Consider the following 13,135-nt stretch of genomic DNA (forward strand, 5'->3'; position numbering starts at 1 on the left):
CGAAGAACGAACCCTGAACTTGATCATGAGTAGACTCTACCGATGATTAGAGTTATTGGCAGATGAATCTCCCATGGGCCATAAAGGAAAAGATGGTGATCAGGGAATAGGGAGGGTCTGCTTCTGCGCTCCACATCGCAGGTGGAGACAAAGGCAACAGACACGACTTGGGGCGGTGATTGCGGTGAAATCAGGGTACGTTGATTGAATGATCTACGATATGACATGACATTGACGGGCATAATCAGAATTGGATAGGAAAGGGTGCAGTTGACAATAAGTACCTCATTTCTGTGGAAAACATTGATATTGATACTGTGGGGAACGGGTTGAGGTGGATTTTGTGAGAGTTTTTGGGTCAACTAAATCCACCGGCATAATGAACGCTCGAGAGGCGCCAAGAGTTAAAGCAGTGGGACAGATCGCTGTCGACAACATGACGTATCGAATATTTCCCATCGGTGCTCTCAAAGCTCATACAGCTTACAGGCCACCAAAGCTCTTCCTTCAGTTCACTGCGGTGATGGAGCACATAAACGCGCTCCGGTCCTCTCGAGCGCGTTGTGCTGTCGTATGCCACGCTAACTTCTGTCCGTGAAGTGGCTGGCATTTGAGTGGGAGTAGTATTACTTGGTCGAGGCTCAAGTCAGGAGTTCAAGATCAACGAGACATGACCTGAGCGGTGCCCCTCCCACCGGATGATATATACCTACCTGTCCTATTCAGCGGCGTGTCTGCACAGACCGTTCGGGGTAGCCTCAACCATTATGCCTATTCTGCGATCGAAGGTCTGGATTGTAGATTTCTAAACGCGAAGGGCCTTCTTACTCACGGAAAGCACTCAGTCATCTCGGTTGTCACATCGTGTGCATTCGATGGCCGGCCCGGGTGGTCCAAGCAAAGGTGGAACTCAGAGTTCAAATTGTTAATCGAAGGACAACTGATCTTCATTGAATCAATTTGAAGAATCGACACAACTACAAACTTCTTTTTTTGGTTTTCTAGTATGATGAAGAGAGGCGGAAATGTATGGGCGTTCCGGATGGATTTAGAAGCGTTATGATTGTTCATTTGGCCCGGGATTTAGTTGGTTCCCCAAAATCACAAAAAGCTTTGGGAGGGAGACAAGAAATACGAATGAGCTGATGGCACCATGGGAAAGAAAGTGAACAACTGAGCTACTCACGGAAGTGGGATCAACTTGAGATCGCCAGACATTGACTTGCCCATGATCTTGCAATCATAACGCAACCAGAGCCATTTATTCTTGACGGTGAACGTGAACTTCCCAGAGACGACCACACACAGGGCGCAGGACAGAGCTTCGCGGATGTACTAGAGTATGGCGCATTACCAGGCCAAAGTGAAAGAGACGTACAATGATGGGTATTCGATGGCTTCAGCAAACAGCTCGGAGTCTTAAAAAGGAATCTCTTCGACAGCTGCTCGTAAGCGGCCCGCCAAGACTATCTACAAGCCGCCTCCCAGAGTATCGTTCATATGCCGATTTTCCTGTGCGAGGCCAACAGCACACCGGGAAGTGAACTGTAGAAGGCAAGGGTCTGGGACTTTCTGGTTATAATTATTCTCTGAAATTTACTCCTCATTAACACCTCGAACCTACTGCAAACCCAACTTGTGGCTCGTGCACCCATCGAAAAGCCGTGGGAGCCGAAAAGAACCCGAAGCTTAATGCGAGTACAAAACACCGCGAACTTTGTTGGAAAGCGCAAGATCATCGAACGTGAATGTCCGGTAAAGTAATCTTTGTTGTCTTTGGAACCATTAATTTCGGCTGGACAATGGATTCTGAGTTCTTTGACATCGAGATATTATAGTGTAACATCGAAGTTTACATATGTACATACGTTAGCATCAATACTCCGACTGAGTCGTGGAATAAGTAATACTGTCATTTTAGCGGTGTACAGGGTTATGGCCCATAACCTTGTACACCGCTAAAAATTCGCGATGCAGTGGGAGACTTGCGTCGCGTGTGTTGCCTAACTAGTAACACGGTTTACCTCACAGTACTGATGATGGCAGGAAATCTTCTGTGACACAGTTCGGCAATGTCTGTTCGTGGGTATTGGTGTTCCTCGACGACACTGTTTCCGTGTTGGTGGAGGGTCGCAGAGTATGGTTTTATCGGCAATGGGGCATCATCCAAATGGTGCTTATCTGAACCGTGGGAACGATATCGGTTACAAACCCGGACACTGTGCTTGTCCCAAGCTTGTCCTCATTCTCATTCTCACGTTGATTCTTGAAGAACTTCTTGTATTGTCATTGACCAAGAGCGCCTGTAAGCCAGGTACGTATCAAATTATCAGCGGGGAGGTATTAATAACAAGAAATCATATAGCAGGAAACAAGAAAAAAAAGCTACGATGGACCGGCATGCATCTACGTGTGTTTTTTTTGTCTTTTCTGAAAATACACTATTCACTCGTCTGTATGCATTAAGGTGTAACAGAAGGGGTGTGTAGGGATATAAGTAGTCCAAGAAAAACCGAAACCGAAAAAAGCGCAGATGGAAACGGAGACGGATTTGGGGTTTGTTAGTTCACGGTGTGTTGACTACGTTGTCCTTGATATCGATGCATTGACAGGCCGACGTTTAGATGATGGGACATCCTACCCTCGAGAGAGGGTCTCCTGCGAAGTCGAAGTTCATGTGAAGAGCGAAGAACTGGATTGCATGTGGTGTGCCGCAATTCATCAAGTCGTTTCATCTCGGCTAATCAGCTGCTAGCTCCCTCGCCAACCTCTGCAACCATTTCTGCGTATCGTGATACCGGTTGACCCTCACAGGTCTCGGCGAGCCAACCTCGATGGTAGACGTCTTGACGACTGGCTTGACGACATCGTATGGATAGAGATCACGACGACGAACGTATTCGATGGTTTCGCCTACACACCAGTTGCTCTCGGGCTCGGTCGACGATGGGTAGATCCTCCTACGATGCAGTTCAACGATTTCGTCCGGATAAGTGACAGCTACAAACGAAGCGAGGCCCATGTCGCTGCTGTGGAACGGGATAGGCGAAGGAATAGGGTTTCCCCGTCTCCAGGATGCAGTCCGGTTGGCTACGTCGTTACTGTTTGCTGAAGCATTGGAGAAGGTGTACGAGGCAGCTGGAACGGGTATGGGGACATTTCCACTGAAGGGATTGGTGAACTGGGGGACACGTGGTTTAGGAGCCGGTCGTTTAATGACCTTTTGCTTGGCGGAAAGGGCCGACGGAACCAAATCGCGCAATGGCAGTCTTCGCTCCTTGGACAAGAATGTGGCATGTGGCATACCCGTCGTGAAAGAAGGCTTCCTATTCAACGTCAACCCCCAGTTCTTGTTACCGATGGGTAGACTGGACTGCTTCACGCCACTCGCATGATTGGCCTGGAAACTGGAGACGGGAGGCTGCAAAGTGCTCGTTTGCTTCATCCTGTTCTGCGAGAGTGTAGTAGACGCCGCCTCAGTCAATCGAGGAGCTTCATTCTCTTTATCGTCCTCGGAGGTCGAACTTGCGGACGAATTAGTCGAGATAAACAAGTCGTTGGATGAGATTGAGGTTGTCGATACACGATTTGCGCGAGGAGTGAAGGGAAGGTTAAGGATTCGATGCAGTCGAGGAATTTCATCTCCGGGTTCCTCCTGTCAACCGTTTAGCACGAGCGACGCGTCTAGAATGAAACAGCACACCTCAACCCTCCTCCTACTACATTCCGATGTGATCGCGACGCGGTTTCCTGCAACTTCGAGAGCGAACAACGCGCAAGTCCGGTCAATATTGATGGTAGCAGGCGCGTTTTCGGGTGATGGTGGAAGGCCGAGGCAGAGAGCTGAAAAACTTGCGGTGGCGACCATGGTTGTGGGTATGGATGAAGGGTGAATTGGGAGTTGTTGTGAATGAACAGCTGTGGAGTCGAGAATGTGGGGAATGTCGAGTTCAGACGCCCAACTGTTCTTTTATACCACTACGCTAAAGAAGTGGCCTGGCACAGCCCCAAGCTCATAAAGGTCAAACGGTCCAAGCATCGACGCGCCTATGGTTCCAAAGCCTTTGTCCTATCAAAACGTGGTGACTCGTGGGCCACTGCTACGTAACTCTCCATTGTTGATTTCTCTTGGTCTTTCTTTCTCCCGGAAGCGAGTCACCACAAAGATTTGAGGGTGTGTGTATCTATGGGGTCTATGGGGTCTTCCTACAGCAGACCGTCCCATCCATTGATGCTCTATGAACTCTGAACAGCTCTGAACTCCTCCCCGTACGTCACGTGTATCTCACGTTTCATTGATGGAACAATTGTCGGTGTATGAATCTCCTAGTCGCTCAGCACCAAGGAAAACGAAGAAGTACAACTTCAAATTGGCCGTTACCGACAACCGTTCAGAGAAACCGGTTGCAGACAGAAGAAGAGAAGAAGAGCGAAAAGTGATAAGTTGCCAATATCACGTGCAACGATTAGCTGCGGATGTTTCATTTCGTCGAGAAGGGCCCTATGTCAGCAAGGCGTGTACAACTTGTGGTAAACCTTGACCTTCCTACTCAACTTCCCTTCCCTATACTCCAACCATGGCAACCCCTCCGATACTTGTCAATGGTATCGATACCGAAACATCGCTGATGATCGCTCAGCTGGCGCTTGAAGACATCCAATCTCGCGCTCGCCTGCTCCACGGAACTGACGAAGGGTTTGCTCTCGAGGTGATGGCGGAGGACTATAGACAGTTTCTACAGGCCTACGATGAGTATCGGAACCCTGGCGATGATGTTTCGTCGAGCGGCCGTTCTACCCCAGACTCGGTGTCGGATTCGGATGATTCAGTATCTCTTGATCAGTCAGTATCGCGTTATTCCAGTTGTTTGCGCCATGCTGATGGCTGACTGTTTACGCCAGGGTCTACTTTCCCCGTATCAAAGTAAATACCAGCCATCAGAATACCAATTATGGAGACACGCCTACATCGATGGCTGGCAGTCCTAATTCTGAATTTGCTTCGGATTCGAGTGGCTCAACATCTCAGTACGTACTCGTGTTACCCTCTCACCCAAGTCGCGGTGTACTAACGGTCGACTGTATCTAGGTTCCGTGTCTACCTCTCTCGTTCCAGATCCACTTCCCCAGAACTTGACCGATATATCGAACCACTCGTTGATTGCATTGCATGTGCAGATATGCTTTCTCCTTCCTCCGCTTTCCAAGCAAACTGCGGGCACCATTTCTGTGAGCCATGCCTGGAACAATTCCTCACGACATCGACCACCACCGAATCTCTATTCCCTCCTTGGTGTTGTACCCCTAACCAAAAGATCGACGTCTACCAGCTGATGACCCTCGACGGCCATTCTCTATCAAAGTCTGGTGCGGGTCCTTCAATTAGCGACGGTTTATGCCACCGCATCCACGCCAAACTGATCGAGTACGCCGTTCCGCACCCTGACCGTGTTTATTGTCCCAACCCACGATGTTCCGTATTTATTGGGTCGAAGACTACTCTCCAAGGACCTCCAGTTCATCCTGTAACCTCAACCTCTATCTCCAAACAACAGGCTCCGTTTAAATGCCCATCTTGCTCGTTCTCGGTCTGTCTTACTTGCCGGGAACCCGAACACAGAGGGAAACCTTGTCAAGTCAGTGCAACTGAAGGTTTTGACGACGCTTCCTTAGCCTTCCGAGACTTTGCCAAGGAGCGCGAGTGGCAGAGCTGTCCTGGGTGTCGGTTTATGGTGGAGAAGACGGGGGGTTGTAACCATATCGTGTGCAGGTGTAAACATGAGTTTTGTTATCGGTGTGGTGGAACGTGGAGTAGCACTCATGTGTGTTCTTGATCACTCGATGAGGGGTTATCAGTTTCCTATCGAGGGTTCCGGTTGAACTTCCTCTCTTTGCTCACCCGACACTTCCCTTTGATTTCATCTGCACCAGGCATTTATTATTATATTCATCCTACGCATTACTGTTCGTGGCTTACTGTCACATGGCTGTTCTTGCCCGTAGCTTGGGCTAGCGCTTTCTGTTAGCTGCTCATGCGATTTCCTACAGTCAAGCAAAACACATGTACTTCGCATGTCGAATCTGATCAGCCATCCATAATAATACACAACGTGTATCGACGCCATCTCTTGCCTTCAGACGCCCTAACTCCGATGCAGAGAATGGTGGACGAAGAAAGCTAGATGTTCAATTCGAGGTCAATCGACAACTGAGGGGGCCTCTGTACCTTGAGTCTTCAGCGCGTCATTCCGCGGTCCAGAGGCTGCGGGACATACCAATGGCTTGTGCATTTATCCTCCTGGTAGTACGTACGAGCCTTGCAATACCTGGGTCCTTTGTACAGTTTGACTCGGAACCGTCTCACGTAAAGCAGTTGCGCGCTTCCATCAACCGTTCCTCACTCTTCGTCGCTCTTTATCGCCATCCCATCAATAGCGGGAGCCTACTGACGCTTCAAAGGCAAGTCGAATCCAATGTCCTTCAATCTGTGATTCTGACCTTTTCATCCATGAAAGTTGAATCCAATTGACTATTTATGCCACCGCCAAACTTGCCACCAGAACTATGGATGAAAATCTTCACCCAATCAGTTACCAGCAGCTTTCAAGATACCCTTCGCAGCAGTTTTGCAGTCTGGGAATTCTCTCCAGGGTCTTTCCAGTGGAGTTCCTCGCCATGGGAGATATCCCGTGTCTGCAGGAACTGGCGTAATATCATCAGCGCCATGCCGGAGCTGTGGTCCTCGATTGAAATATCCTCCTTTGCTCCAGGCCCGAATATCGTCCCTTTCCTTGATTTATACTTAAAACGTTCACGAGGACGAGGCCTCGACGTTGTCATCATGACCGATGACAGTAATAATCGTTCGGACCACAAAGACCAGCACTTTCTTGAAGCCGCCTCGTTCTTGATGCAACACAAGGCTCGATTTCAGAAACTCGTGATGGTGATAAGATTTGACGATTTTCCTTGGGGCGATTACTCCCTTGAACATCCGGTCTTTCCGATCCTCGAAAGTGTCTGCCTTGGTGGAGATGGAGAACTTTTTCCAGCTCCGCGTCAGTTTTGGGAGGGCATCAGGACGGCCCCTAAACTTCACAATGTCACTCTGTCATATTCACTTGTGTTATCAACCGACAACTTCCTTCATATACTTGCCAATTCGCAGGTCGAATTGTTGGAGATACACAATATTTTCAGTCTTGAAGACGGTTTTCATAGTTTCAGACGGCTTTTCCCTACGCTCAACAAGATTGAAACCTTGAAGATTTGCGATTGCACGGATGCGGCCATGGAAGCTCCATTCTCACCCCGACTGAGAAACCAAGCCCTTCGTGCACTCTCCATCGAGCAGAACGATAGGCCCCATGAATATCTATCATCCCTCGAATTACCTTCGCTTGAGACACTTCTGTTATCATGCATACACCTGGACTCAATCTTCAAAGCACCTCCACTCCACTGGGTTTCTGACCTCTTCAGAATCCTTCAACGATTCCCCTCCCTCCAGCGTCTTTCCTTTCACTTCAACATCGAGGATGAAATTCGACGGCAATCCAATCCGGCCAGACTCGTAGAACTCCTACAATTCCTCCCGAATCTCACCGCCCTTGACGCTCGCATAACAGGCGGAGGTGGTAGCTGCAGCACCAATCTCCTCCTCGCGCTGGTTTCAAGATCGGGTCTCGGTCGGAGGCTCAAAAGTCTCCGTTTGAATGAGGCCGATTGCCACCTTGACTCGGATCTCATCCTTCGTCACATCATGGCGCTAGAAACTAGGGTCGCCAAGTCGAAAGACCCAAGGGATGGAAATGCAATAGCTCAGTTAAGCGACGTGCGGTTACTGTTCGGTTTCAGACCGCAGCGTCGGTCAGCTGAAATGACCGAGTTTGAATCCCTTGACAGAAAAATGCAGCTACTTGAACTTGTTGGGACAAAATGTGCTCTCTTCCGATGTTTTGAGAAGGACTTCGAATCGAGTTCGTTTTTTGTAATGGGATCCAAGTCTCTGGAAGATCCAGCTGTACACGCGTTCGATAGGCTACATGTATCCATTTGATGACTATCCATCGATCTACTATCGTTTATATGGTACCGTTACATGGCTGTGCATATCTGTGGGTTGGTCTAGTACGTTCTATCAGCTGCCGCGATTCCCTTAGATAGTCCAGCAAACACATGTATTTCGCATGTACTCGTGCTGAATCAGAACGTACCAGATTCTCGATCAATTTGCGCAGCAGATATTCAAAGTAGCACACAACGTGTTTCAATCGATACCATCTCTTGCGTTACCTTCAGACACCCTAACTCCAATACAGAAAATGGCAGACGAAGAAAGCTACCTCCTCATCGCCCAACTTCATCTTCAAGATCTCCAAGAGATTGCAGAACGCCGTCATCGAAAAGGAAAATCCAGAGAGGGCGCACCACCTACAGACGAAGAATATGCATTTCAGCTTCAGGCTGAGCTGATGAGTAACTTTGTGACCGATGTCATTGATGAAAAGGGCCCGGGGGCGGGTCGGATAGTGGATGAAGTGGACACTGAGGAAGCTGCCAGTGGATGGGTGCCAGAAGTGAAGAGAAACTCCACGTCGACGGTATCGCCGTCATCCAACGGTTCAAAATACGTGATGTGGCGACCTCCTATGCTAGACCATGATGGTTGGAGACAGACTTCAAAAGGAGAGTCGCGGCGAAATAGAAGTGTTGTTCAAGCTCGTAGTGCTAGCACAATTTCTCCTGGGTGAGCCCATCATTCCATTCTTTTGGTTTGATGCACCTAACGGAAGCTACCAAAGCACTTTATCGTCAAAACGCGAGAGCGGGGTAAAGGACTCCACCTCAGTCCAAAATAATCATCGTCATTCCTCGTCGCAAAGGGAAGTGAAGAGGCCGTATAATTGACGAGAGCTTTGAGGGCGCGACAGTGGTGTTGGGAATTGATTTTGTTATCATCAGGTACAATCTACATGATAACGGTTGTCGGATAAGATAAGAAAAATTAAAGTCAAACCTACGGATGATGTGGGTGCTTGTGGGCGTTCAGCACAAGCACGGGTTGCATCTTGCGGCCGCCGAGCTTAGCCGAGGATAAGGTGACGTCATGTCATGCTTAAGAGGAAAGGTCACTTTCTGAGAAGAGGCTTTTCTCACACATCCCATCCCGCGCATTCAGGTTCGTATACTGTTCGGTTTCTAGTCACTTTGTTGGTTCAACGACTTCGTTTTTATTAGGATTGGCAGGGTGCCAGCAGTCATTCTATACACCTGTCACTGTTGCAGGTTTAGATTTGAGGAGGGGAAGCTGGAACATGGACCTGAAGCCTCTCGGTACGCTCACCCACTACACACCAACGCCCATCTGAGTTTTTATGTAGTCGACTACAACAAGATGGACCAACAAAAATATCTACTGTGCGAAGAATGTTATGGCAAACAAACCGATGCATCTAAAGAACACGTTGGAATCGATTCTCATCTTCTTCATTCCGGTTATGTGCCTTCAGAGATGGAAGTCTCCCGAACATTGAAGCTACTCGAAGAAACCCGGGAATTTGATGGACATAACAACCTCCAAATCTCTCTAGGTCTGAGGTTGGAAAAGTCGGAAAACGAGAAAGTACTCCTGAATACCCATGTTGCACGTCTTCGCTCCATTGTCTCTGTCTTGCACAGAGTTCCTGCAGAGCTCTGGGAGATAATCTTCGAAATAATTGCGTGTTCATCAGGAAACGAATCCTCTCTCACAATCAGAACCGGTTGGAGACATCGCATAGCCATACCTTCCCTCATTCTCAGTCATGTCTGCTCCCGCTGGCGGACCGTTGCTACGGGGTGCCCAGAGCTTTGGTCTTCCATCGATATCGAGCTTTACAGATTTGGTTCGGGTGTTGAGAAGCTCGTTAGGACCTTCTTGGACAATTCAGCAACATATCCATTAGACCTACAGATCCGTGTGGAGCCAGCTTGTGGGACAAAATATACTCGAGACACCTGGGAACTCATCACATCCCATCTCTCACGATCTGAACGACTACTTCTCATTTTTCAAGACCGCGCCGTTGACTCACTTTCCGCCTTTCGAGGCCAGGATATCACATTAAACAACCTGTTATCATTCCACAGCAAAGTACTACTTCAAGATGACGTTCAATTGGACGTAAACAATCCCTTGTGGATGGCTCTGAGTCAGGCCCCAAAACTGGTGAAAGTGCGAGTACACCGCTTGCGGCCTCGCATATCGCTTCCCTACCCACAACTTACCACACTAACACTCGACTTTATATATACCAATGATGTTGGAGAACTCCTTCGAGTTCTGGGGATCTCCAAAAATCTTCTATCTCTGACATTGAAGAACATTGAAGTTACTGCGGAATGGCGTCCTCTCGCGACTGTTGCCTGTCGGGTAGAATTACCATTTTTACACTTCCTATCAATCAATCTGGAGGTCGACTTCCTAATGCATTACCTCTTGAATGTGAACGATCCAGTTCTAGAGCTGTTGTTCGCCTCATTAGTAATGCCTTCCCTTTCGATTCTCAAGTTGCCATGCCGAAGTTCACGTCCTGACCAGATGTATTGGCCATCATCGCTCCTCTCTATGCTACGACATTCATCTACGAGTCTACGGGACATCTCACTTTTCTTTGAACCTTTCTATTCCGGTCAGGCGCATCATTCTTGGGAATCTCTTTCGGTACTCCTAAACATTGTACCCCACCTCACCGACTTCCATCTACACGACAAAGGACCACGAGATTTTGACCGCTCAGCAACGCTCGCTAACGGTAGCTTTCTCTCGGAATTATCACTTCCCGAGTTCACATATACACCACACAATAGTCCTGTCCTTCCCGAACTCAGGACCTTGTCTATCCATGGCATTCTACTGAGTTTCGAAGTTGTGAATCAGGTTCTCCGTTTAGCCGCTTCGAGGAGTCCTAGTCGTCTGACTACAGTCGATGATGTCCGTCCCTTGAAAAATCTATACGCCGCGTCCTATAGGTCTCAATGTTCAACAAAGTTCACCGTGAATCCTCAAATGTTGGAGGCGATAGAGAACTTGAAATACGAAGGGGTAAATGTGGTGTTTGAGGAAAGGGAGTGAGCGGATGTCCTTGGTTCAGACAAGATCGTCCCTTTACTCACCTTGTAACGTGTCAACGTTGATATATTGATTCTCCTGGCTCTCCCGGACTACAAACTACATGCTTTCAATTTTCTTCACAGGTGCTTCATTTGCGGGTTACTTTAGCGCTACTCCAGTACTAGTTATTTACAAGGTTTCAGAACGTTTCTCGATCCCATCACTCATTCAGTACATGTCCGATTTACGGTGTGAAAAAGTACCATATATACGTTACATGCCAATGTTATTCATCAATCAGTTGCGCGATGCTCTTAGTCTAAACGTCCCTGCGCGGCCCTTTGTCCGATAGTTCTTCCCAAACTCCGTTCTTCGCCTGCTCTCTCAACTTCTGGGTTTCCTCATTGCTTAATCCTTGCATGCCGAAATTCTCTGTCGCCTTCAAAAACTCCTTTTCGCTTTCCGTAGTCTCCCTTCCCAACGTCTCGTTCCGGTACGGATACCTCCTAAACTTCTCGATAATCGGCCTATGAACATCGAACACCGAAAAGTCCAAAACCACATCTCCGCAGGCGTCCCTTCCAACGGAGGTCCACCCCGAACGAGGCACGAAAACAAAATAGTATCTCGAGAGTCCTGTTCGTTCATATCCCTCCACGGATCCCGCTGACCATAATGCACTTCTACCTCCTTCCTCAACAACTCGGTAAGACCCGAAACCAAATCATGGTGCGCCAAATGCTCTGAATGAACCAACGGCACGTAGAGCTAATATTTTCGAATCATCGCATCTTCAAAGCCAAAACCTGGACCCAGCCTAGATATCCACTCTTCTGTCGAATCCGGTGGCACACCGTCATGTAACAACTCCTTGACGAGTCTTCTTGCCGTCTCGCCAAAGAATTCATAGGTATAACGAGTATCCAGGCCGCTATACGAATACCGAGGCATCTGATCGAGGAGCACAAGCAACGCGAGTGTGTGCTCGGCGTAGTCTAGGTGTTTACGATCAGGCAGGTACTACCGTAGGTCAGGGATCATGGGGCACATAGAGCTGATGGGTTTTAACGCACGGAAATGACAGACGTCGAAACATTTCTGGGTCGGGCTCTCCAAGAAAGTAGAATCTGAGAGCGGATTTGAGATTGACAGGCCCTTCATTCCAGGGAAATTGGAGCTTGAGCGATTTCGAGGGGAGTCGACTTTGAGGGGATCGAACAGTGAGTCGGACATGGAAGCGAAACAGAACTCGGCACAAGCTTAGCCACCAGGTCTGAGCTCGCGGTGTGCATCGAGTAATGGGAAGAAGAGGGAAATAAATACGAACCTATCAAAGTGTCCGACACTTTGATATAGGACTAGGACAATCCGGTCCCAATTTCCGGGACGTGGTGTTTATCTACGACAGGAATTGGGATTGCTCCATGCCCGATACATGTTTTCGCCCAAATTGTCCCCAGAGTCAGCAGCACTGCGGGGGGTCAAGAACCTGGTTCGAACAAATAATCTTCGCCATGGAGAGTAAACTGGGGTTCAAGGCCGTTTAGCTGTCGATAGTTGAGAGCAAGCAAGTTAGCACGGCGTCTGAAGAGTCAAGACATAATAGACAGAACGTTGAATTTCAAAGCGTTCCTAACCATCACGTGGCGTTTTACGCTGCGCTGCACCACGGGCCGCACTCCGCACTTGCCTTCATTTTCTACCATATAAGTCTTTGACGCCCTCCTTTGCCAATTGCTTCACATAATGAGGAAAGTAAAATATGTTCTCTATTATTCGCAAAGGAAGACTCTTCCTTGTCGTTCTCGTTGCATTGAATTTCGATTCGTTTCTCCAGCTGGCTTTTTTGGTGGGTGAAATTTTACTTCGCAAGGGGATTCTAGCATGCTTACACTGTGCGATAATTAAAACAGTTTCTCCCTGAACCACCAACATAGATATACAGTTGACGATACCGCTGGAGAAGGAACTCGGCCTCACGACAATCGGCCATTCGACGATACATCCCAATCCGTTCGAGGGCCACAAACCTTACACCTC

At 48.4% G+C, this 13,135-nt stretch overlaps 6 protein-coding genes across 6 annotated transcripts; 4 read left to right on the top strand and 2 right to left on the bottom strand.

Annotated features, from left to right (window-relative positions):
• Positions 1–2,740: 2,740 nt before the first annotated feature.
• E1B28_003558 (uncharacterized protein) lies at positions 2,741–3,868 on the bottom strand (the record flags this gene model as incomplete). The annotated part of the gene is made up of 2 exons (XM_043160551.1): positions 2,741–3,655; positions 3,704–3,868. The coding sequence occupies 2 exons, from the start codon at positions 3,866–3,868 to the stop codon at positions 2,741–2,743; spliced, it is 1,080 nt and encodes a 359-aa protein (XP_043002508.1).
• Positions 3,869–4,577: 709 nt separating this feature from the next.
• On the top strand, positions 4,578–5,834 carry E1B28_003559 (uncharacterized protein; the record flags this gene model as incomplete). Its single annotated transcript, XM_043160552.1, has 3 exons — positions 4,578–4,843; positions 4,903–5,028; positions 5,090–5,834. The coding sequence occupies 3 exons, from the start codon at positions 4,578–4,580 to the stop codon at positions 5,832–5,834; spliced, it is 1,137 nt and encodes a 378-aa protein (XP_043002509.1).
• Positions 5,835–6,535: 701 nt separating this feature from the next.
• On the top strand, positions 6,536–8,059 carry E1B28_003560 (uncharacterized protein; the record flags this gene model as incomplete). The annotated part of the gene is made up of 1 exon (XM_043160553.1): positions 6,536–8,059. The coding sequence occupies one exon, from the start codon at positions 6,536–6,538 to the stop codon at positions 8,057–8,059; it is 1,524 nt and encodes a 507-aa protein (XP_043002510.1).
• A 265-nt stretch (positions 8,060–8,324) lies between these two features.
• Positions 8,325–8,910, top strand: E1B28_003561 (uncharacterized protein; the record flags this gene model as incomplete). The annotated part of the gene is made up of 2 exons (XM_043160554.1): positions 8,325–8,749; positions 8,805–8,910. The coding sequence occupies 2 exons, from the start codon at positions 8,325–8,327 to the stop codon at positions 8,908–8,910; spliced, it is 531 nt and encodes a 176-aa protein (XP_043002511.1).
• A 204-nt stretch (positions 8,911–9,114) lies between these two features.
• Positions 9,115–11,241, top strand: E1B28_003562 (uncharacterized protein; the record flags this gene model as incomplete). The annotated part of the gene is made up of 3 exons (XM_043160555.1): positions 9,115–9,181; positions 9,241–9,336; positions 9,384–11,241. 3 exons carry the CDS (start codon positions 9,115–9,117, stop codon positions 11,114–11,116), a joined length of 1,896 nt encoding a protein of 631 aa, XP_043002512.1. The 3' UTR covers positions 11,117–11,241.
• A 622-nt stretch (positions 11,242–11,863) lies between these two features.
• Positions 11,864–12,328, bottom strand: E1B28_003563 (uncharacterized protein; the record flags this gene model as incomplete). Its single annotated transcript, XM_043160556.1, has 2 exons — positions 11,864–12,115; positions 12,182–12,328. The coding sequence occupies 2 exons, from the start codon at positions 12,326–12,328 to the stop codon at positions 11,864–11,866; spliced, it is 399 nt and encodes a 132-aa protein (XP_043002513.1).
• Between the last annotated feature and the right edge of the window lie 807 nt (positions 12,329–13,135).

The sequence above is a fragment of the Marasmius oreades genome, chromosome 11 (assembly GCF_018924745.1).
Source record: "Marasmius oreades isolate 03SP1 chromosome 11, whole genome shotgun sequence".
In the NCBI taxonomy this organism is placed as follows: Eukaryota; Fungi; Basidiomycota; class Agaricomycetes; order Agaricales; family Marasmiaceae; genus Marasmius; species Marasmius oreades.